General features: G+C 39.0%; 1 protein-coding gene across 2 annotated transcripts in view; it reads left to right on the forward strand.

Moving 5' to 3' along the window:
* Positions 1–22,263, forward strand: part of Prkci (protein kinase C iota) — a 58,510-nt gene that overhangs the window by 33,150 nt on the left and 3,097 nt on the right. For both annotated transcript variants that reach the window (XM_051185868.1, XM_051185869.1), the window contains exons 5-17: positions 1,128–1,213; positions 3,126–3,266; positions 4,359–4,413; positions 5,366–5,424; positions 9,736–9,912; positions 10,303–10,400; positions 10,862–10,948; positions 11,213–11,348; positions 14,533–14,620; positions 15,886–16,011; positions 17,071–17,150; positions 18,640–18,729; positions 19,198–19,313. In XM_051185868.1, coding sequence (XP_051041825.1) covers positions 1,128–1,213; positions 3,126–3,266; positions 4,359–4,413; positions 5,366–5,424; positions 9,736–9,912; positions 10,303–10,400; positions 10,862–10,948; positions 11,213–11,348; positions 14,533–14,620; positions 15,886–16,011; positions 17,071–17,150; positions 18,640–18,729; positions 19,198–19,313 — 1,339 coding nt within the window. The remainder of the gene's footprint in view (positions 1–1,127; positions 1,214–3,125; positions 3,267–4,358; positions 4,414–5,365; positions 5,425–9,735; positions 9,913–10,302; positions 10,401–10,861; positions 10,949–11,212; positions 11,349–14,532; positions 14,621–15,885; positions 16,012–17,070; positions 17,151–18,639; positions 18,730–19,197; positions 19,314–22,263) is intronic.

The raw sequence follows: 22,263 nt of genomic DNA on the forward strand, positions 1-22,263 counted from the left end.
TAGATGGTAGTGTTATATAAAATACCACTTACAAATCTCTTACATGATGTAAGATGTACATTTACAGTGAAGAAGAGAAGCAGTCACTACTTGTGAGGGTGGTTATCAGTCGTGGGCACTGACATTCTGACACTGTGCTTCTTTGATGGAATGCCATAAGAAAAAGCATAATAGCCTCTCTTATTATTTTATTTTTAATTATGCTTGTGTACATCAGTACAGATGCCTGAGATGTAGAGAGCATCTGATTACCCCTCCCCAATGCTTACTCCATGGCTGAAGTTGCAGGCAGTTGTGAGCTGGTTTTGACTGGGTGCCAGAGCAGTGACATAGATGTGTTGCCTACCAGCAGGCACGTCCCTCTAGTCCCTCTCCTCTTTAGAGGCATCTCAATAGTACTTTTGCCCCAAGGATTTAGTACTGACTCTGATCATGAAGAGACAGACACTGCAACATGGATGTGGAACTTTAAAACACTGCCTAAGACCTGGAGAATAAAGCAGAGCAAATGTTTTTGAATGTGTTGGAGGTGAAAACCAACCAGCCTGATAGCCCAACGAAAGAAATCAGATGCAGTGCCTGCATTGTGATTTGTTCCTGATTAGAAAAGGACAGCTTTGAAAGACACTTTTGGAACAATTAAGAAACGTTGTATGTGAGCTTTAGATTGAGTGATACTAAGTTTATTTTCTAAGATGCAGTAACTATATTGTGATTATGGATGACCAAAGTGAATGTCATTAGATTCACACGTTGTATCTTCCAAATCATTCTGAGGGGACAGAGAGGACTTTTTTTGTTTGTTTGTTTGTATTTGTTTGTTGAGAAGATATTAGGCATAACAAAGAGTAAGTAGTAGCTTGTAAATCAGGTAAAGAATACAAATATTTACCCCTATAACCTGTCCAGGAACTTCAGTTTTTCTCAGATGTTAGGGGGGGAAATCTCTTTAAAAGAAAAGCAATACTAATTATTCAAAGTTGGTATCCCAGATGTTTGTTTTCACCTAATCCTTTAGTGAACACATTTTACATTTTCAGTTTTGTGTGTGTTCCTATAGTTTTTCCAGATGTAATTAGGTGGCTTTTATTCAACCTTGCTTTCTTTTCCTTACAATCTCTCTCCAGAATCCATTTACCGCAGAGGAGCACGCCGGTGGAGAAAGCTTTATTGTGCAAATGGCCACACTTTTCAAGCCAAACGTTTCAACAGGGTAAGCTTTTTTCATTGGATTCTAATACTTTGAAGCATCTATTTTTACTTATTTTTTCCTTCCTATGAGAGAAAGGTAGTTTGTTATTCAAATATCAGTTGCTTAGGCAGTGCCTCTAGTTTAAATAGCTCTTCCTCTCACTGCCCAGGACTCTGCTTCACTCTGGGCCTGATTAGATGAATGAATGCTATTAGTTTTAGGTTAAACTTTGGGGGGGGGGGGCGGTGTGCAGACAGGGTTTCTCTGTGTAACAGTCAACTCCTGGTGGTTGTCCTGGAACTCGATTTGTAAACCAGTCTTAAACTCATAGAGATCCTCCTGTCTTTGCCTCCCAAGTACTGGGAGTAAAGGCATGCACCACCAACGCCTGGTTAAGGTTAAACTTCTAATGTTTGTACCTTATATCCAAATGAGTCTGAAAAAAAGTGGTTTTTAGAGTTATAAAATTGTGTCTAAATATAATTTAAAGCAGACAGAAATCATCAAAGTTTATTGTGTAAGAGCCCTTTAATTCACTGTCCAGGAAACAGTAATAGTAGCAACCACTTGGCTAGCTTTAACTCTGTATAAGGCAATTTCCTAAGTGTTTCCCCTGTGTTGGTTCACTAAATCCTTACAACAGCCCTGTGAAATAAATAGGTACTGTATTTCCATTTTATAGATGAGAAAAATAAGTTCAGTCTTATCTTAGACATTTCAGCCAGTAAGTGCAAAGCTAGGGTTTGAGAGTAAGCAGTCTGTTGGCATAAAGCCTTGTTTAGAAACACCCCCAGCCCTTTTTTGACACAGGTTCTTACTGTGTTGCCACAGTTGGCCTGGTACTTGGTATAACTGAAGTTAGACAAGAAACTGTGGCAATCTCTTCTGTCTGTCTAAGTGAGGCAGTGCCTCGTTTAACTTCTTTTGATAAATATTCATTTGTGGATTTCATTTCTACAATTAAAATCATCTCCTAAATTCTTCCATGTCAATAGAAATGAATGCCAGAGACCCCTAACCCTTTACCGCCAGTTGCCCTGACATCACCAAGACTTTGGGCACTAATGTCTCCAGGAAAGCAGGGTTTGCCCTCTGCATGGTCTGGGAGGCTGTGTGGCTTATTGGCCACTTTTCATATGTTCATTACTGTAAAACTTTTGTGAAGATGAAAATTTCTTGAATTTAACATCAGAAAGCAACGTGGCTGTGTATTCATGTCTCTTTGAAACCACTGTCTTCTATTTACTTTTCACTGATCTTTAATATTTAATAGCCTTTGAAGAAAAATCATAAGTAAGAAAATTTTGCTTGGTTTGATTTTGCCATAGGTTGACAACAGTAAATTCAGTTAGAAGAAAGTCTATTTATTTTTAAATGTCTTGGGGTTTTTGTTTGTTTGAATATTGTTGTTGTTTGTTTTTTCCAGACAGGTTTTTCTCTGTATAGCAGTCCTGGCTATCCTGGAACTCGATAGACCAGGCTAGCCTTGAAGTCACTGAGATTTGCCTGCCTCTGCCTCCTAAGTGCTAGGATTAAAAGGTGTGTGTCGCTGCCACCACCTCCCAGTCTGTTTGGATTTTTTGAAACAGAATCTCACTATGTAGCTTTTTCTGGGCTGGCACTCACTATGTAGATCAGCCTGGCTTTGAATTTATAGATCAGTATACCTCTCTGCCTTATGAGTGCTGAGATTGAAGACATAATGAGCAAGCTATTGGGAACTAACTTTGACTTAATGTTTTTGTTTTGTTTTGCTTTGTTTTTTGAGGCAGGTTACATAGCCCTGGCTATCTTAGAACTCACTACGTAAGCCAGGCTAGCCTGGAGGTCCCAATGATCGATCCACTTGCCTCTGCATCCTGAGTGCTGGGGTTAAGGTATGGGCCACTGGTGCCTGGCTGTGATAAACTATTCTTGAATTTACTCTTTGCAGCGTGCTCACTGTGCCATCTGCACAGACAGAATCTGGGGACTTGGACGACAAGGATATAAGTGTATCAACTGCAAACTGTTGGTTCATAAGAAGTGTCACAAGCTTGTCACAGTTGAGTGTGGGCGGCATTCTTTGCCACCGGTAAGGCTTACGGTTTTGTTTGTTATATATGTGTGTAACATGCTTCATTTAACAGAGTTAAAACAGAAAGGTATTATATAAACACATCTTAGAAGACATAGTGTGTAAGAATTCTTTGCATTTCACTTAAGGTACGTAAACTTTAGAAGTCTAGAAATGACCAATATCAAATGCCACCCAGGCACTATTCACATTTTTAGTTGTCTGATAAAAAGTTATAATTTTTTATTCTGAATCAGGATTCAGACTTTCCTTGATTGAGGTTTCTTCCATGCTTTGTAAATTCCCTGGTTCCTCCTTCCTCCCACCTGTTTTTGCTCCTTAAAATTTAATTGTAGGAGAAACAAGTGCTTTTTAGTCATTTGTTCATTACTTTGTCTTTTTTTCTTTTTTTACATACTTTAATAAAATTGAGGTCATTGATGTACATCCTTTTCTAGCTTATTTTTCTCACTGAACAATATGACTTTGTCATTTTTTCTCAGATTTATTTTTATTTATGTGTATGTGTCTATTTGAGCATATGCTGTGTGTGTTCTTGTCTTAGAGGCCAGAAGAGGGTGTCAGATCCCGGTTGTGAGCTGCCCACATGTGTGCTAGGAGCTGAGCTCAGGCCCTTTGCAAGAGTAGCAAGCACTCTTAACTGCTCAGAGTCTCTTCAGTTCCCAGTTATCTTTTCTATTCTATTTTAATTCATCGTTATGCACGTGTGCCACAGCATCTGGAGGTCAGAGGGTGACTTGGGAATAGTTCTCTCCTTCCAATGTGCCATTTGTTCTCAGTTTTCAGAGGGGTGAAATACCCGTAATGTAGAAGGGGATCACAGTAGATAGTTCAGTTTTATTCCAGCTGACCTGAAATCACTTGTGTATTTTTTTCTGTAAAAATGTAGTATTATGTCATTCACAGGAGTATTCTATGGCTTCGCATAATTAAGTATAATAATAGCAATAAATTCATGTTACTTAGAGTTTTTCACATTTAAGTCTTAGTATGATGCATCTCATTGAAGTATTCTCATGTCTGGTTTATAGAGGTTTGGGAATTTAAAAGGCATCTTGTAAGTTACTTTTTCTTTGGAAATGTTTGCAGGAACCACTGATACCGATGGACCAGTCATCCATGCATCCAGACCATGCACAGACAGGTGAGGGGGAGGGGAGCAGCAGGTGGAGACTGCTCTGGATGCTTTTGTAAAGCCTGATTTCTCATATTCGACTTATGTCTTTTTTCATTTTTGAATTAGCATACAAAGTAATAGATTTCATTATAGCATTTTCAAATGAAACTTTTGCTGCTCCTTCCCTGTCTTCTCCTGCATTTCCCTCACGTTAAGCCCTCTGCCTCCGGGAGCCTCCTTTCCACTGTGCCAATTTTTTTTAAGCTTAAGTCTAAAAATGTCATCTACCTAACCATATTTTGCTGTGATAAAATTTGTCACAATATTTTAATATACGTATTTGAAGAAACAACTGGGTAAACTAATAATTGACTTTCCTATTTCAAATTCTTTGGTGAATCCTTTAAATTCAGCAAGCCTAGTTTCTTTTTCACGGTGTGAAAGTAAAAAGTCTAACTCCCCAGACCCCAGCAGCCCTGAGGAACAGAAGCCCCGATCTCGTCAATAGTCAAGCATTTTTAAGGCAAAAAGATGAGAAATAATACCTAGGCCTTCCATCTCTGCCTTGGGATAGTAAAGCATTTCAGTAGGATTATAGTCCTCTATAGAGAACAAATTATTCATAAGGAAGAGATGGCTGCCAACTGGAGCCTCCTCTCTGCCTTCACTACTCTAGTTTTTCAAAATGATCTTTCTTTACCTTGTTTTTTAAAGATTTGTTTTATGTATGAGTGCTATTTCTGCATGTATAACTTTATGCCACAAGAGGGCATCAGATCCCACTATAGATGGTTTTAAGCCACCATGCAGTTACTGGGAATCCAACTCAGGACCTCTGGAAGAGTGTAATTTATGACAAATATTAAACTTTAACTAATTACTCATGTGTAAAAACTATGAAAAATCATCAGAAAAAATTAAGTCAAATTCATCATTGATTATTATTTTTCTTCTTTAATATTTGTTTTTGAATTTTTAGTAATCCCATATAATCCTTCAAGTCATGAAAGTTTGGACCAAGTTGGTGAAGAAAAGGAGGTAAGATAATTTGTCCTACTGTGTACAGCATTAGTTTTTTTTTTTTTTAGAAAAACATAGTCTTTTAGAAATATAACATCTTTGACTTGCTTACATATTAGATTCTAATAGTAAAATACAAGGAAGACATTTAATGATTTTAAAGTTTTATTTTGATTTAATTTTTAATTGTGAAATAATTTTAAAATTTTCACTTTAAAATAGCATAAATTATGAGCAAAAATTATATATAGGAATAGTATTTAGTACTTGATAATATTGTTTGAAACACATTGCAGATACTTCCATTGTAGACTAGTTGCTTTAGGTATAAATGATTAAATGTCTTAATTGCCATTTAAGACTACTATAGTTATTATGTGTGTGTGTGATGCGTAGGAATAGGATGGGCATGCTATCATATGTATGTGGCGGTCAAAGGACAACTTTGTGGAGTTGATACTCTCCTGTATCAACTGTCTATGGCTTCTGGGGATCCAACTTAGAATGCTAGGTTTGTGTGGCAAACTCTAATATTTAAAATTTATTGAATATTTATTTTTATGTGTATCTGTGTAAGAAAACGCCACATAAGTGCAGGTGGTCATGGATGCTAGAAGGGTGTTGTCAGGTCTGTTGAAGCAGTAGTTACAGGCTGCCAAGAGCTGCCTTATAGAGGTGCTGAACTTGGATCTGCTGAAAGAGTGACAAGTGCTCTTAACTGCTGTCTAACATACATTCTGGTTGGTCTTAATAAAAACTCAGAGTCAAATAATGAGGTTAAAGCTGAAGATCAGAGAAAAAAGCAGCCAACCCCTAGAGAGTTGTCACCTCTACCAATGCTCATAACAAAGGGCAATCCTGTCTTCAGACTGCATCTCCAGACTGCCTCTGTCTCCACCAACCCTCAGCTGCACTGAGCTCCTGTCTCCTCCCACCTTATATTCCTCTCTATTGCTGGGATTGAAGGTGTGGGATCCCAGGCACTGAGATCACCTTTGTGTCAACTATTTCACTTTTAGACTGGATCAGTTTTGTGTAGCTCAGGGTGGCCTTGAATTAACAGATCTCTCTCCCAAGTGTGTGCCACCTGCCTGGCCTCTATGGCTAACTGGTGTACGCTCTGACCTTCAGGCAAACTTTATTAGATTGTAAGCAAAATATCACCATACTGCTGAACCAGCCCACTTTTGTTTCTAAAACAGAAATTAATTAAAACAGTAAGCAGTTTTTAGAAAGCTTTTGGTGAAAAGAGTATCATGTCTTACTTGTTCCATGTGTTGTCTTGGAGGGAGCCCCTTTTAGCTGTTTCTAGTTGTGTGAATAGTGCCTAAATCTGTTTTCAAATGTGTGTATTTCTGGACTTGGAAGTTTAGTTCCTGTGTTTTTTCTTTTCTTTTTCTAGTGTTGATGAGTATGTTATTTTAGGCTTCTCTTGTTTATTTTCCAGTTTTTTTTTTTTTTACAGAAATTTGAAACAGAAGAGGCAAACAGAACATTGTAGCAAAGCCCCCAGCCCCCATGTACTACTCAGTTAAAGTAATTCTGAACTCATAGTGGGTGATCTCATCTACTCTCTTGCTATACTCCAGCAGAATTTTGAAATAAATCTGTTGATCCCATGTTTTTAATATGACATCTTAGACTTTCTGATTGAGTCAATTTCCTTTTGTCAAGTCCTCAGGTAGCTCAGGCTGTCCTGGAACTCCCTGCATATCTGAGGATGACTCCGCCTCCTGTCTTCTTTCCCTCCCTCCCAGATGTGGGTTGCCCAGCCTAGCTGCACCCATGTCTCTGCTGTTTTGTCTATCCTTGTTCCTTCTTTCAGTTTTGTTTTCTACGGCTGCATATTTACTTCTGCATTGCCAAGGTGGTTAACATTTATAACCCACCCAGCCACTGTGACCAGATCTTTTTTTGTTTTGTTCATAGGCTGAATGAGTCAGACAAACGAAGAAAACCCTAATACTAAAGAATGAGTTATCTGTTATTCTGGACCCCTGCATTGCTCATGTTTCTCCCATGGGCTCTTCGTGCTCTTGTGTTCCTTTTAGAAACTGCCATTGGCATTTTAACATTATCCCCATTATTCTTACTGCTTTGGTTATTACTCCTTTTAAATGGTAGAAGTATGTGTAGCCAACACCCAGCTAGACGAATTTTCAACACAGTGAGCACTGTGTGATGACCTCTCAGAAGAAAGATCTGCCAGCACCCCAGCACTCCAGAGGCTTGTCTTCTGGCAGTCCTTTCTCCCCCTTTCACCTCCTCCCAAAATTGCCATTGTCTGTGCCCCACAGATTAGCTTTGCCTTCGTTTGCTCTTGTTCCAGCTGTAGAAGCAGACACACAATATGTGTGTCTCTGACTTCTTTCATGTAATACAGACACAGAGTAGTACTTCAAATATTTTATCATTCAGTTTCCCCTCTCAGTTGGAATTATTGACATAAGCTATGATGAAACCATCTTATAAATATGATTTAGCAACTGACCCTGCTGATGAAAGTCTGTATGTCATCCCAGCTACTCAGGAGGCTGAGGTAGGAGGATAAGTTAAAGGGCTGCCTGGCTGCTGAACACAGACAGCCTTAGGCAACTTAGTGAAGATCTGTTTCAAAATAAAAACTGAAACAAAGGGTTGGAGAAGTGTTGAGTGATGTAGTACTTAGCTAGCATACATGAGGTCCTGGATTCAGTCCTTAGTGTTAGAACTACATAAAATAAAGTCAAAATTCCACTCCCCAGTACTACATTTAATTATGTAAGTAAGTAAACAAGTTGGTGCATAAATAGTAGAATGGCTGAGTACTATGTACATTCCACTGTAAGAGACAGTGGCCACAGTCTTCTGTTTGTGAGTTTACACTTCCATCAACAGTTGGTGACAGTTCTGGTTTCTTCTCATTCTTGTCTACACTCTGTGTATCCGTCTCTTCTAAGTCAGTCCTTTGAGTGGTAATAGTGGTGATGTATGTTTTTTTTTAAACTTGTTTTTAAGCTTGTCATTCTAATATTGGTTTATATATCCTGTAGCCTTAAGATTTAATACAAGCTGTTGATACTTTGATCATTTTCAAGAGGATACACTTTAAATTAAACTTAGCACTTGGAGTTTAGGTATATTGATTTGTGTTGTGTGTACAGTGTTTTGCTTGTATACATGTCTGTGTACCATGTGTGCCTGGTGCCTGCAGAGTTTAAGAGAGGGCATTGCATCCTCTGGAACTGGAGTTATAGAGAGCTGTGGGTTGCCATATGGGTACTGGGAATAGAACCAGGATCCTCTGGAAGAGAAGCCAGTGTTCTTAACCATCTCTCCATCCCCATGACTGTTCTTTTTTAATGATTTGTTTTTAATTATTTGTATGTGTATCTGTGTGAGTAAGTGTGTGTGTGAGTGCAGGTGCCTGTAGAGGCCAGATCTGGGGCTTTCCTTTCTTCCTCTTTCCCCTTCCTCTCTCACCTCCCCATTTCCCTTTTCTTCCCTCCTTCCCTTCCTCCCCCCCCCCCCCATTTTCCTCCTGTCTTTCTTTCCTTTCCTTGATACTTTTCACTAGAGAATTCCTGCTTTAATTTTGTGGAACATTTGTTGATTACATGTTGATGACTTTGCAGTATTGAGCTATAGGCATGGTCCCTGAAGGTGTTATTTGTGGCTTTGCTAGTAGCATATAAAAGATTATCTTCAGTGATCCTTGTAAATTGACAGATGTTTAAATTTCTAGTTTTGAATTAATTATAAGGGTTACTTTGTCATCCCTTTAATTCCAAGTCTTCTGTAAACTGTATGCATTGCCTCATGTTCATTTCCTTCCCGTAGCATCTCACACACCTTAGAGTGTGTCCTCTTATAGCTCAGAATATATTTATTTAGCTTCTACCAGACTCCTAGCAGACTTGCATCTTTATACTCTATTTTAACTTAAATTCTCTTTGGGACACCAAACAGATACACATGAATGACAGTGTTATCTAATCTAGATATTTTACTTTCTTTAGTCAGTGGTGTCCCTGTTCTCCCAGTCATGAAAATCAATGTCATTTGGGGTCTCCATTATACTTGTACTTAAAATTTATCAGGTCCTTTTAAAGACCTCCTTTAACATTCCTCAGACTTCAGCTCTGTTCTTACTGCTTCTTAACTCACAAGCTTATTCCGTCTCTTAAAGATTAAATGTTTTAGAATATATAAGAAAAGATTTAAGAACTTAAAATATTTTATGTTAATAAAATGCTTTAAAATTTTATAGATATAAGAGTTTGTCAGAAATGTAAAGTATTGAGAAAGTATTCCCAGGTAAAATTTTGTTGGTGTAAATGTTCTCAACAGGCGACGAACACCAGGGAAAGCGGTAAAGCATCATCAAGTTTAGGTCTCCAGGATTTTGATTTGCTTCGAGTTATAGGGAGAGGAAGTTATGCCAAAGTACTGTTGGTTCGATTAAAAAAAACAGATCGCATTTATGCAATGAAAGTTGTGAAAAAAGAGCTCGTCAATGATGATGAGGTAAGCACAGAGATGTTTTTTTCTACTTCTAGACAAACCCTAGCATGTAGCAGGCCCTGGTATAATCCAGAGTACCACACATACACAGACATTACAAAAGCACAATACTTCAGTGTTCCTGTATTATTCTTTTGGTCTACTTTTCTAAGAGCATGCCTTAGGTAGAAATAAAGTCAAGGGAAGTACTTTAGCTGTCTAAGTTTTCAAGACTTTATACTGAACATTTTGTTAATGGTATTTTTTTCTTTGTGTGAGTTTTGTTTTATGACAGTGAATGGTTTTGATGTTGAATCTAATTAGTTCATATTTGTGAGTGACTTGCTAAGAACAAATTTACCATTAGTTTTGGCCATTTCATTTGACATAGATTTGTTTTGACATTTTAAATAGGATATTGACTGGGTGCAGACAGAGAAGCATGTTTTTGAACAGGCGTCCAATCACCCTTTTCTTGTTGGGCTGCATTCTTGCTTCCAGACAGAAAGCAGGTAAGGTTAAGAGGTGACAGAATATTACTGGGCTTCATCTGTTACCTGTAGGAGCACTAAGAACTTCTACAATCTAATACCCGCCCTAATAGAAAAATAAAAAGGAAAGAAACAGAGAGAGAGAGAAGGGGCTTCTAAGAAACAGCAGGAGATAGCCAACTCTTTTTTAACATTCTGCACATTCTCATCTTATGATGTCATGTCTTCTTTACCTTACATGACATTTAAACATGACTCACCCAGTAAGTAGCTCCTTACCCCAAGCAGCACTACCCTAGAGTGGAATCGGTGTGGCTGTGCTTTGCTGGGTTGCTTCCTTGTAGCTAAGCCTTTGTTCCCACTAAGTTCTTGTCGAGGAGTGAATCATTCAGAATGCCTTTATGCTGTCATGATTCCTATTCTGTTATAAGTGCCAAAAGCCCTGCGACTCACTGTGACTTGTGGTTTTGTCTCTGTTTTAGGCTATTTTTTGTCATTGAGTATGTAAATGGAGGGGATCTAATGTTTCATATGCAGCGACAAAGAAAGCTTCCTGAAGAACATGCCAGGTAAGTTTTTTGTTTGAGTTGGATTTTTTTCTTCAGAGCTGCCTGACCTTTTGGGTCTACTAGTTGAAAATAGTACATAATCAAGTTATCTTGTAGCTGGTTTATTCTTTGTAAGTCATGAGGAGGCTGAACTAGGTTAATTTGCATAATAGATTATAGAGTGCCTATCACATATCAGTTGTAATCTACTATTTGTGTTCATTATATATTTAGGGTTTTTCAAATGGTGACTATTCATAACAAAGTCATTTTTTTCATTTCAAGGTTTTACTCAGCAGAGATCAGTCTAGCACTGAATTATCTTCACGAACGGGGGATCATTTATAGAGATTTGAAGTTGGACAATGTACTGCTGGACTCAGAAGGACACATTAAACTCACTGACTATGGCATGTGTAAGGTGAGAACCTCCAGGCAGCTCGTGCCCTGTCAGTTCAGGAACTTCATGTTTAGATGGGAAATTATCACTGCTTTGTTTAGGATGTTTTGGAATTCTAACCGAAGGTGAGTGTACTCCCTGGCTATTTGCAGAATTCCATGTCTTCTGTGACATGTGTTATATAGGGTTAATTTCTTTTAATTGATTGTAACTTTTGTTTTGAAAACTATTAGGCTTTTGAAGAAAATTTGGGAATAAAAATTACCTATAGTCCTTACTATGTTTTTTTTTAAGTTGTCTTTTGAATTTATTACTCTTTTTTGTCATAATACATTATACAATTATACAATTATATACATTATACATTATACAATGCATTGTATATACATTATACAATACATAATACATTACAGTTCCCCCTCCCTCCTTCCCTCTTTCCCTCTCTCCCCACCTCACATGCATCCCGACCACCCTCCCCCCACTCCACATGTAGGGTGATGCCCTCTAGGAGGGGTCATCTAAATCTGTCAAGTCATTTGAAGTAGGGACTAGGACTTCTCTCCTGTCTCTAGGTTAAGGCAGTATCCCTCCATGGGGGATGTGTCCGCAAGGTCCTTTTGTGCACCAGGAATACATCCTGGTTCCAATGTCAGAGGTCCCTTAGACTGCTCAGGCCTTCTAGCTGATACCCATGTTCAGGAATCTGAGTCAGTCCCATGCTGGATTCCCAGCTATCAGTCTGGGGGCCCGTTAGCTCCTCCTTGTTCAGGTCAGCTGTCTCTATGTGTTTCTGCAACCTGGTCTTGTCCTCTTCCTCTGCATCTGGATTCCAGTTCGAATCAGTGTTTAGTTATGGGTGTTTGCTTCTGTTTCCACCAGGTACTTCATGATGGTGGATAAGTTAGTCGTTGATCTCATTATCAGGGAAGGGCATTTATGGTAGCCTTTCCACCATTGCTCAAATTGTTAGGTGGAGTCAGTCTTGTAGGTCTCTGGACATTTCTTTAGGTTCAGTTTTCTCTTCAATCCTATAATGGCTGCCTCTTTTATGTTCTCTCTCTCTCTCTCTCTCTCTCTCTCTCTAGTCCTTATGTTAACATAGTATTTGCATATCAGCTTCCAATCATTTACTATTTAGTATACCCTGAACCTACTTGCAATTTTTTCTTAGAAGTCTGTTTTTATATTTAAATTTCAAATCTCTGACATAAAGTATGATAAAAATCATACTTTGTTTCAGAATATGTCTATTTATTGATGTTTTATTTAAAGGTCTGATCTTTTCCCACAAAATTTCTAGAGAACTATTCTACTTATTAACCCTACTCCAGTGAAACATCCCTGGGTGTTTGAGTATATGCACTGTGTTCTCATCCACCTGGAGGAAGTACCATCAGACCAGAATTCCAAATTCTTACATTAATAAAACACGCAAGTGGTATTGAGGATTAATGTTACACCTGCACATTACATTAGAAAATAAAGTTTTCACAGTGTATAAAACTGAAGACCATTTTTCCTGTGATATATATGTGTGTGTGTATGCATGTATGTATGTTATATGTGTATATATACATATCTTAAATTATTCTCATTGTGTCCTTTTTGCTCTGCCATTTCTTCTCCCTAGAGTGTTTTTCTCTCTCTGGTTTAAAAAAAAAAAAAAAAAAAAAAAAAAACAAGCTGGCCATAGCCTATTTAGTCCACTCAGGCAGATCTCTGAGTTCAAGGCCAGCCTGTCTACAGAGTTGAATTCCAGGACAGCCAGGGTTTAAAAAAAAAAAAAACACACACACAATTATAATTATAGTGGATTTTTATGGCTTTGAAGAGTATATAAAATATGAAGAGCTATAAATTATCAGGGTTTCTTTTTCCCTTTTTGAGTTGTGGTTTGAATATTAGTTAAAATTACCAATAGCACAAGGAGGCAGAGGCTTGGGGTTTGAGCTCTGCACAGCTGAAGCAAGATGGTCAGGCACTCAAGTTCAGCCTGGACTGTATGGCAAGAATTACCCCTGAGCTGTCACCCCAGCCCTGCGAGGGATCTATGACTTTCTGTCCTTCCTTTTCCCCAAACATATTTGACCATATTTATACTGTGTATATGGGTTTATGTAACATATTTGATTGTTGGATTGGTTTTATTTTGTGGTTATTTGGGTGGGTTTTGTTTTGTGGTTTTGCCTCCGTTTTGGTTTTTTGAGACAAGGTCTTAAAACCTCTGTAGGTGAGGTTTTACCTGAATTAACAGTCCTCCTGCTTCAATCTTCCAAGTTCTGGGATCTCGTGTGAACCACCTTACTTATCTTTTTCTTCTCTCTGTTTATTTGTTATTGCTATGTAAGATATATTTTCTGATATGGGAATGTTAGAATCTCATGATTAAAACCATGAAATTTTCCTAATATGTTCATTTTTATTCTTTCTTAAAAATGTTAATAATAGGTATACAGAAATTTATATTTGTTACAGTTCTTAATTGGTGTTCCATTTATTATATCTCTGTGTAGCTTGTTTGTGCATTGTGCCTTAATTGTTCATAAAAACAGAAGACATGCTCCACAGGAAAAGTGACCCAACACAAAGCCTTGTAATGTCAACAGTCATGTTAGATGGTTCATTTTAGTCATGTTCTTGATTTTGTATTAAATTTTATTTATTATATATACAGTGTTCTGTCTGCATGCCAGAAGAGGGCACCATATCTCATTATAAATGGTTGTGAGTCACCATGTGGTTGCTGGGAATTGAAATCCAGACCTCTGGAAGAACAGCCAGTGCTTTTAACCACTGAGCCATCTCTCCAGCCCAACAGATATATATATATATATATATATATATATATATATATATTTTTTTTTTTTTTTAAGTTTTTGTTTTAGTATTTTGTTTTGTTGAAGCAGAGCTTCTCAGATAGTCCTGACTGTCCTGGAATTCACTCTGTAGAACAGGCTGATCTCTAATTCACAGAGATCTACCTGCCTCTTGCTAAACTAACTTTAGCAACATCTAATCAGAGTGAGTTTTCTTTATGCTATTTAGTAGCAATCACAATTTTCATAGTAAGGGAATTGCTCCTAGTGATGTTGTCTAGGCGTGATGTATTGCATATACATGCTGAATTTAGATAGTAGATGAAATGGAAAAGTGACCTTTAAATAGTTTTGTATCTTATCTTCTCTATTTTTTCCCCCTATGAAAGGAAGGATTACGGCCTGGCGATACAACCAGCACTTTCTGTGGAACTCCCAATTACATTGCTCCTGAGATTTTAAGAGGAGAAGATTATGGTAATAAATAAATAGGTGGTATGCTATTGCTGTGTTGGTAGTTTAATGTGGTACCAATTATAATATAATATGCTATATCATTTTAATACTTTTATTGGTTCTGTTAACATACATAGAGACCCTCATATTCTGAAACATGAGCCAAAAAGAGTTCAGTATTTTGTGGAATATATATTTAAATAATATTTAACTATTAACAAACACTGAGCAATGGCAAGAACTATTATAAACAATTAACTCTACGCTGCCTTATAAGTCTGAGGTGATATTGACTCGTTTTACAAATGAGGGAACTGATGCACAGAAAATTTTAAATAATATACCTTGTTCACAGTGACCACTAGGTTTTAAACCGTCAGCTATGTGAAGCCAGTGTCATGAACTTCTAGAAGATTATTCAGACCTTCTGGAATATTTCTTCTAGAAGTCTAAAAGATGCTAAAGGTGCTCATTGGGTATCAGATAAAACTTTTTTTCCTGAGTCTGGGTCTCTCCATAACTCTGGCTGTCCGGGTCTCTCCATAACTCTGGCTGTCCTGGAACTGGCCATGTAGACCAGGCTGGCCTCAAACTCACAGAGGTCTGACTGCCTCTACCTCCCAAGTGCTGGGATTAAATTGTACACCACCACATCTAGCTTCCATTAAATTTTTGTACATTTATATTTATTTTTATTAGTTCTTTGAGAATTTCATACAACATGTTTTGATCATATCTACCAGCTTCCCATTCCTCCCAAATGCACTCCCAACTTCCTTACTCATCCAACTTTGTGTCATTTTCTTTTTTACTCATCATGTCTAGTTTGCTGCCCATGGGGGCACGGTCAGCTTACAAGTAGCAACTTTCTTAGAGAAAACTCCTCCCCCAGCAGCTGTCCCTTGCCATAGCTCCTTATATTTGCCTCCCTTACCATGCTGGCATTTGGTCTGACTTGAGTTTACATGGGGCTTGTGCATGCTGTCCCAGCTACTGTGTTTATTTGTGCAGCTGCCCTGCTGTGTCTGGTCCAGCACTCTTACATTTATAGTCTTCCCCGTCTTCCACAACGATCCTCTGCTTGGGAGAAGGGATTATTATATAGATGTTCCTCTTAGGGTTGGACCAAATATTTCTGCAGTTCTTAGTGCCTACCATACTATTTATAATCTGCTTAGAATTTACTTTTTCATTATGTTTACATTTTCATCACATAATATAAATTTCTGATTACTGGCTGTTCATGAATACAGAGAAGATTTATTATTTGAAATTTCTTCCCAAAGGCTTCAGTGTTGACTGGTGGGCTCTTGGAGTGCTCATGTTTGAGATGATGGCAGGAAGGTCTCCATTTGATATTGTTGGGAGCTCCGATAATCCTGATCAGAATACAGAAGATTATCTATTCCAAGGTAATTTGCAGTATTTTGTTGAGATTCTCCGTGAATAACCTAGAGAAAAAATTGGGGCTTTCAAATTACTATTCTCAGTAAGGAAAAGAATAAATTGGACATCCTGACTTAATGATAATTTGGATAATTTTTAAATATTCCCTTCCCACTTCTCTATCTGTAGTTGCATTTGCAGTTTCCTTCCCACACTTAAACTCATAACAAAGCAGCTTGGCTTGTCCGTCACAGATTTTGCATCAGGGAATCCACTGCCTAGAGAGACTGATCTTTCACACAAGCCCCTGGTTTAGTGCCTAAGTTCAAGAAAAGTAGAATGTGAAGATAACAGAGAGCTCAGAGTGGTGTTAAGGACTTGGGGTGCCCACAGTGAGGACTGCTAAAAGTAGAACAGAAGCAGGAGGCCAGGCACAAGGACCTCTACCACAAAGTGTGACAGTGGCCACAAAATTTTGCATTTAGTAGTTAAAACCCTCACAGAATTCGAGGAAGTATTTAATGCTATAGGAAACCAGTGTCATGAAGAATATGAAAAGCCCCTCAGACCGATAATTGGAAGAACCTCACTAAGTGTTAATGAGCTTTAGTTTCATGCCTATGCATTTGACTTTAGTTTGATGATAACTGGTTAGTGCTCATGAAGGTGTGGCGCAGTGGGAACTCTTCAGGGCTATTGCTGGGGGTGGAAGTTGACAGTAGCTTTGGAGAGTAATTTCGAATTTCTTGGTATAATTCCATGTGAAAATTCCATATGAAAGCACTTTATATTACTACCTTTTATACCTTGTAAGAACCCTGTGAAGCAGGTATTGTTTTTATTTCTATTTACATAGGAAGGTAGTAAAAAGAAAAATAAAAAGCATGTTTGTAAATAGTAAACGCATTGTTCAGGCAAGGGGCCAAATCTGAGGAGGTTCAAGAGATTAGGAAAATGCATGAAGTGTTTCAGGTATGTGCCTAATGTGTTTTCTGCTTGAGTGCCTAAAATATCTTTGAATGTAGAGAAAAAAACTTCAAGCCACGTAAAACATTGAAAATTATACTGTCATTCTTATCTTTTAGTTATTTTGGAAAAGCAAATTCGCATACCACGGTCTCTGTCTGTAAAAGCAGCAAGTGTGCTGAAGAGTTTTCTCAACAAGGTAAGAACTGTGAAATCCTGTGTGATTTATTTACCTGGGTAAGTTGGCCTGGTGATTATGTAACTTTTCAGTTAGGATGGAATTTTATTTTATAACCAGAGACATGATCAAATCCTGACCTGATTATCCTTGCCACATGGCCAATATAATTTACCCTCAGCTAGATATTGGATTTGTTGCTTTTAATGTGATACATATATCAGTGGAGGAAAAATGGAGTCTTTAGGATCAGCTATACCTGCATTTTCAGTTCTGTTTTTATGTATTTTTATCCATAAAACCATTTACCACCATTTAATTTTTTGAACATGTGGTCAGTAGTATTCTCTATCCATTTCATATTAACCCATATTTAGATAAAATTCAGAGGGAATGGAATAGCATCTTAATTGCTTGTGGTAGTTGGTACACCAGGAGAGTTTAGGATCTAAGATTGTGAACTTATGATTCATAAATTTTATTTCAAATAAATGAAGGCGGAAAATGGGTTATATTTACCTCCATGAGCAGATAAGGATAAATTTTAATAAAATTGGAAATTGGCACTTAGTTTAGATGGCTATTATTTTATGTGTCCGGGTGTTTTGCCTGCATGTATATCTGTGTACCACATGCATTACTGGTGTACAAGAAGCCAGAAGAGGGCATCACATCTCCTGGAACTGGAGTTAGAGTTGGTTGTGAGCTGCTATGTGGGTGTTAGGAATCTAACCCAAATCCTCTGGAAGAGCAGCTAGTATGTTCTTAATCACTGAGCCATCTCTCTGGCCCCTGGATGGCCATTTTATGTGAGGGAAGATTTAAACTGGAAAGCTTATGTTTCATACAATAAGAAATGAAGCGGAGAGATGCTAATTTATAAAATAAAATGCCTTTATGAGAAAGGAAACATTCTATTTCACAGTAAGAATAAAAGCCATGGCTTTATGAGGTCCAGCCTCCAACTCAGTCCAGTGATCAGATAATTGCTCTCATTGTCTTAGACAAATTAGGGTTTGTTGCTGTAGTCAAGCATAGGGCTATGACACTGACTGAACTAAACCTAAGTGTGATAACGTTCAGAAGTTTCTTAATGACAGAATTCTGGTCCATGAGAAAGAAATAGCTAAATGCTCCCCTTATTTCCCCTCACTTTCTTTCTTTGGCAAAGAGTGGTGATAGTGTGCTACCTTTTTAAAAGCAGGGTCTCATGTAGCCCAGGCTGACCTTGCATTCTGTATAACAGAGGGTGGTTTTGAACTCCTGATATTCTTGCCTCCACCTCTCCAATGCTGGGCTTAGAGGCAAGCACATGTCTGGTGCCCTGTTCTCCACTTACTGCCACGATATGTTGATGAGCCAGGAAGAAAGCTTTCTTCTTGTGAGCTCTGGATGACTCACTTGGGTCTGGTGATAGGCTTTTAAGAATAGCTAGATATTGCAACTTCTTAAACAAAGGCATCATATGGGAATCTCACTCATTTAGCTCTTAATGCTGCTTCTGCCATAGGACCCAAAGGAACGATTGGGTTGTCACCCTCAAACTGGATTTGCTGACATCCAAGGACACCCATTCTTCCGAAATGTGGACTGGGACATGGTAAGTAAATTTTGTTTTCCTTGCTTGGGTTTTATTGTAACCAAGGGCCAACTTTTATTATGTTAATAAGTTACTGAAAAGCTAAGGTTTATAGTTTAAATAATTGAATACAGTATAGTACTTATAAAAAGCCTTAGAGAGCTGAGTGTGGTGGTGCATGCCTTTAATTCCATCACTTCGGAGGGAGGGGCCAGCCCTGTCTACAGAGCGAGTTCTAAGACAGCCAGGCTATACACAGAGAAACCCTGTTTTGAAAAACCAAAAAGCAAGCAAAGAAAAGCTTTAGAGAGAAACAGAATATTAATGTACTGGAGCATTTTGTAATATTATTGAGGCTGATACCAATGTTCAGATTAATATGTGGCCATGGCTATTGAGATTGTATAGCAGCATGCCTGGTGAGACTTGGAGAGCCAAGTAAGTGTAGAGCCGCAGCGTTTCTGAGCTTTCATTTGTGTGTCCTTTTAGATGGAGCAAAAGCAGGTGGTGCCACCCTTTAAGCCAAACATTTCTGGAGAATTTGGTTTGGATAATTTTGATTCCCAGTTTACTAATGAACCAGTCCAGCTCACTCCAGATGATGAGTAAGTAATTCCACACACCAAGGTGTTTTTAAACTTCTTTTGGAATAAGGCTATTTAATTATTTATGAAAATATTATATAATTTATATGTAACCATTCTGTTGCTCGGTATTTGGGTCTGTTATGATGTTTAAAACTCTAACAGTGCTTATATGCACTGTTGCTTTGTATGCATTGTTCTAATTCTCACAACAGCCTTTCAAAGTGACCTTCTTTTCTCAACTCTGTGGCCTCAGGCCCTGTGTCTCAGGACTGTGACCTCAGGCCCTGTGTCTCAGGACTGTGACCTCAGGCCCTGTGTCTCAGGACTGTGACCTCAGGCCCTGTGTCTCAGGACTGTGACCTCAGGCCCTGTGTCTCAGGACTGTGGCCTCAGGCCCTGTGTCTCAGGACTGTGGCCTCAGGCCCTGTGTCTCAGGACTGTGACCTCAGGCCCTGTGTCTCAGGACTGTGACCTCAGGCCCTGTGTCTCAGGACTGTGACCTCAGGCCTTGTGTCTCAGGACTGGGCCTCACTCCTCTGGGCCTTTTCCTTGCCTCCTGCTGGGAAAGGCCCCCACCTGGAGGCCACCCCTCCCAGCTATCTCATTGCTTCTCGGCCTTCATTTTTGCAAACCTCTCCCACCTGAAGGTACACTTAGTTTTGCTTTTGCACAGTATGTTACACAGTATCTTAGCGCTTCTTTGAGGCACGACTTTTTTTTTTTTTTTTTTTTTTTTTTGCCACTTCATTCCTTTCATCTTCAGACATTTAAAGAAATTGTTCTTAGTAAAAGAGGAGTAGGCAGTGTCCACCAGACTCTTGTCAGGGTAGTCAGCAGTGACTACCTGCCTTGTGTTTTCTTACCACAGACATTTGTAGATTAACTTGATTCTTAAACTTTGGCAGGTAAGGTTGACTTATTAATGTCAAAGTTTCAAGGCATTATTTGTTTAGTCCTCATCTTCCCTGACATCTGTGAAAGGGATGGCATTCAGAACAGTGCCATCCTAGTTCAGTATGTCTGTATAAACAATTGTCTGTCATCTTTTTCCCCATCCCCTGAGACCAGGATGCTCTGGGGTTCTGTGCATGGCAACCTTCTGTTGCTGTATTCATCTGTACCTTGGAGATGTCAGCTGGTCCTGTATGGTGGATGGAGCTATTTAAGTGACTACTAAGTAGGCAAATGGCTATGGAGCAAAAGGCATTATGCTGAGTGCTAGACGTTCAGGGAGGATCAAAATAGCCTGGTTTCACACGAAACTCACTGTCTACTAGGGGAGAGCTGTACCAATCGTTCCTGACAGAACTGTGTTAGAGAGAACAGGAGTTCAGCAGAAGAGAGACCCTTAAGTCCATGTCATTTTCACCATTTTCACCAGCTGTGCAGCCTTCTATAGAATTGCATAACCTCTCTGGTCCTGTTCCTCCTCATGTCTACCTCACAAGGCTCCTGTGAAGAATAAGTGAGGGTGGTTTCTGAGCATGCCGCTGCCTCTCTGTGATGCTCCTGAGCATTTCCATCTGTTTAACATCCGCCTGACCTCAGATAACTGGACCTTTATCCATTTTTCTGTTTTGTCCCTTGGTTTATGTCATGCCTTATGTCTGCCTGTTGCACCAACACCTATTCCTGTCCACCAGATTCTACAATACCCACTGCTGAGGTGCCTTTGTGTGTTTACCTTTAGCACTTAGATCTGAGCTTTCTTTTCTTATCCTGTTGTCTTAATCCTAGATGCAGTCTCATTCACATTATGCCAAGAGTATAGTACCAGCCTACTAGTTGATGCCTTCATCCCTTTACTGTGCATGCTATTCAGTGCCCTTCATAAAGGACTGTTGTAGTTCTTCAACCCTAATCAGAAATCTCCCAGGTCACAGCTATCCACACCCTCACCTCCCCTTAGTTCCTGCTTTGCGTTTAGCCATATCACTTAAACACAAAAGGTGTTTTGAGCAGTCTGTCATTTACCACTCCCTAATAGTGGGTGTCCTGCTCTATCTCTCCTGGCTTATGTCTCTAATTTCCTCTGTCATTTTACCATTGAAATCTTCTCACTTTTTTCAAAAACACCTGAAATGCCACTAGATCTTTGATTAATGGAGGTGAAATCCCTTTGTGTAAATAAACATCATTAGAGTCTTAAATGTAGCATCACTGTCATTCCTGTAACACCTCCCATTTTAGCACCCTTCTATTCTGAGTCCAACCCTGATAGTTTCTTCATTTCTCCAGACCTACCAACCAGTCTTTCCAATTCCACGTGCTTGTATAATGAACGCTGGCTGCCTTGATTTCTCCAGCTTGATGTCGCCCTCCTTTTTTAGGTGTGGTTAGAACAGGGCTTTGATTATACTATAGGAAATTCAGCAGACAGTGGGGTTTAGAAGATGACTCAGTTGGTAAAGTGCTTGCCATGCAAGTAGGTGGAGCTGAGTTGAAATCTCCAGCACCCATATAAAGAGCCAAGTGTGATGGCACATGTCTGTAATCCTAGTACTCAGGATGCACAGATGCTGGGGAACCAGATTTTGTTACCCCATCCACCCAGATCAGTGAGACTCTGCTCAAAAAAGTAAGGTGGGTGACTGAGGAAGCCACCTGCTGTTGATACATGTACATGGGAGCGTGCACATGTGCGCGCGCGCACACACATACGCACACGCACATGCACACACATGAAATTTGGCAGATACTGCTTTCTCTTAGGGCTTTCCAGTGTGTGATTCTCCTTTGAGGATGGAGCTCTGCTTTGTGCTTGGCACTGTGTCTTGTCACTTTAGGTATTCTTGCTGTGTATTAAGCTAGGTGTCCAGTGTGACGTGGTGCCACCCCCTCCCCTGTCCCAGGTCTCTTGGTGTACTTGTTTCTCTTGCCCTGCCCTTTAGATAACTTCCTCCCCTTTCTCTTCACCATCTGCCTGGCTGTTGAAGTGATTGCTGAACTGGATGTTCATTTAGATCTG

Source organism: Phodopus roborovskii, unplaced genomic scaffold, assembly GCF_943737965.1.
Source record: "Phodopus roborovskii unplaced genomic scaffold, PHOROB, whole genome shotgun sequence".
In the NCBI taxonomy this organism is placed as follows: Eukaryota; Metazoa; Chordata; class Mammalia; order Rodentia; family Cricetidae; genus Phodopus; species Phodopus roborovskii.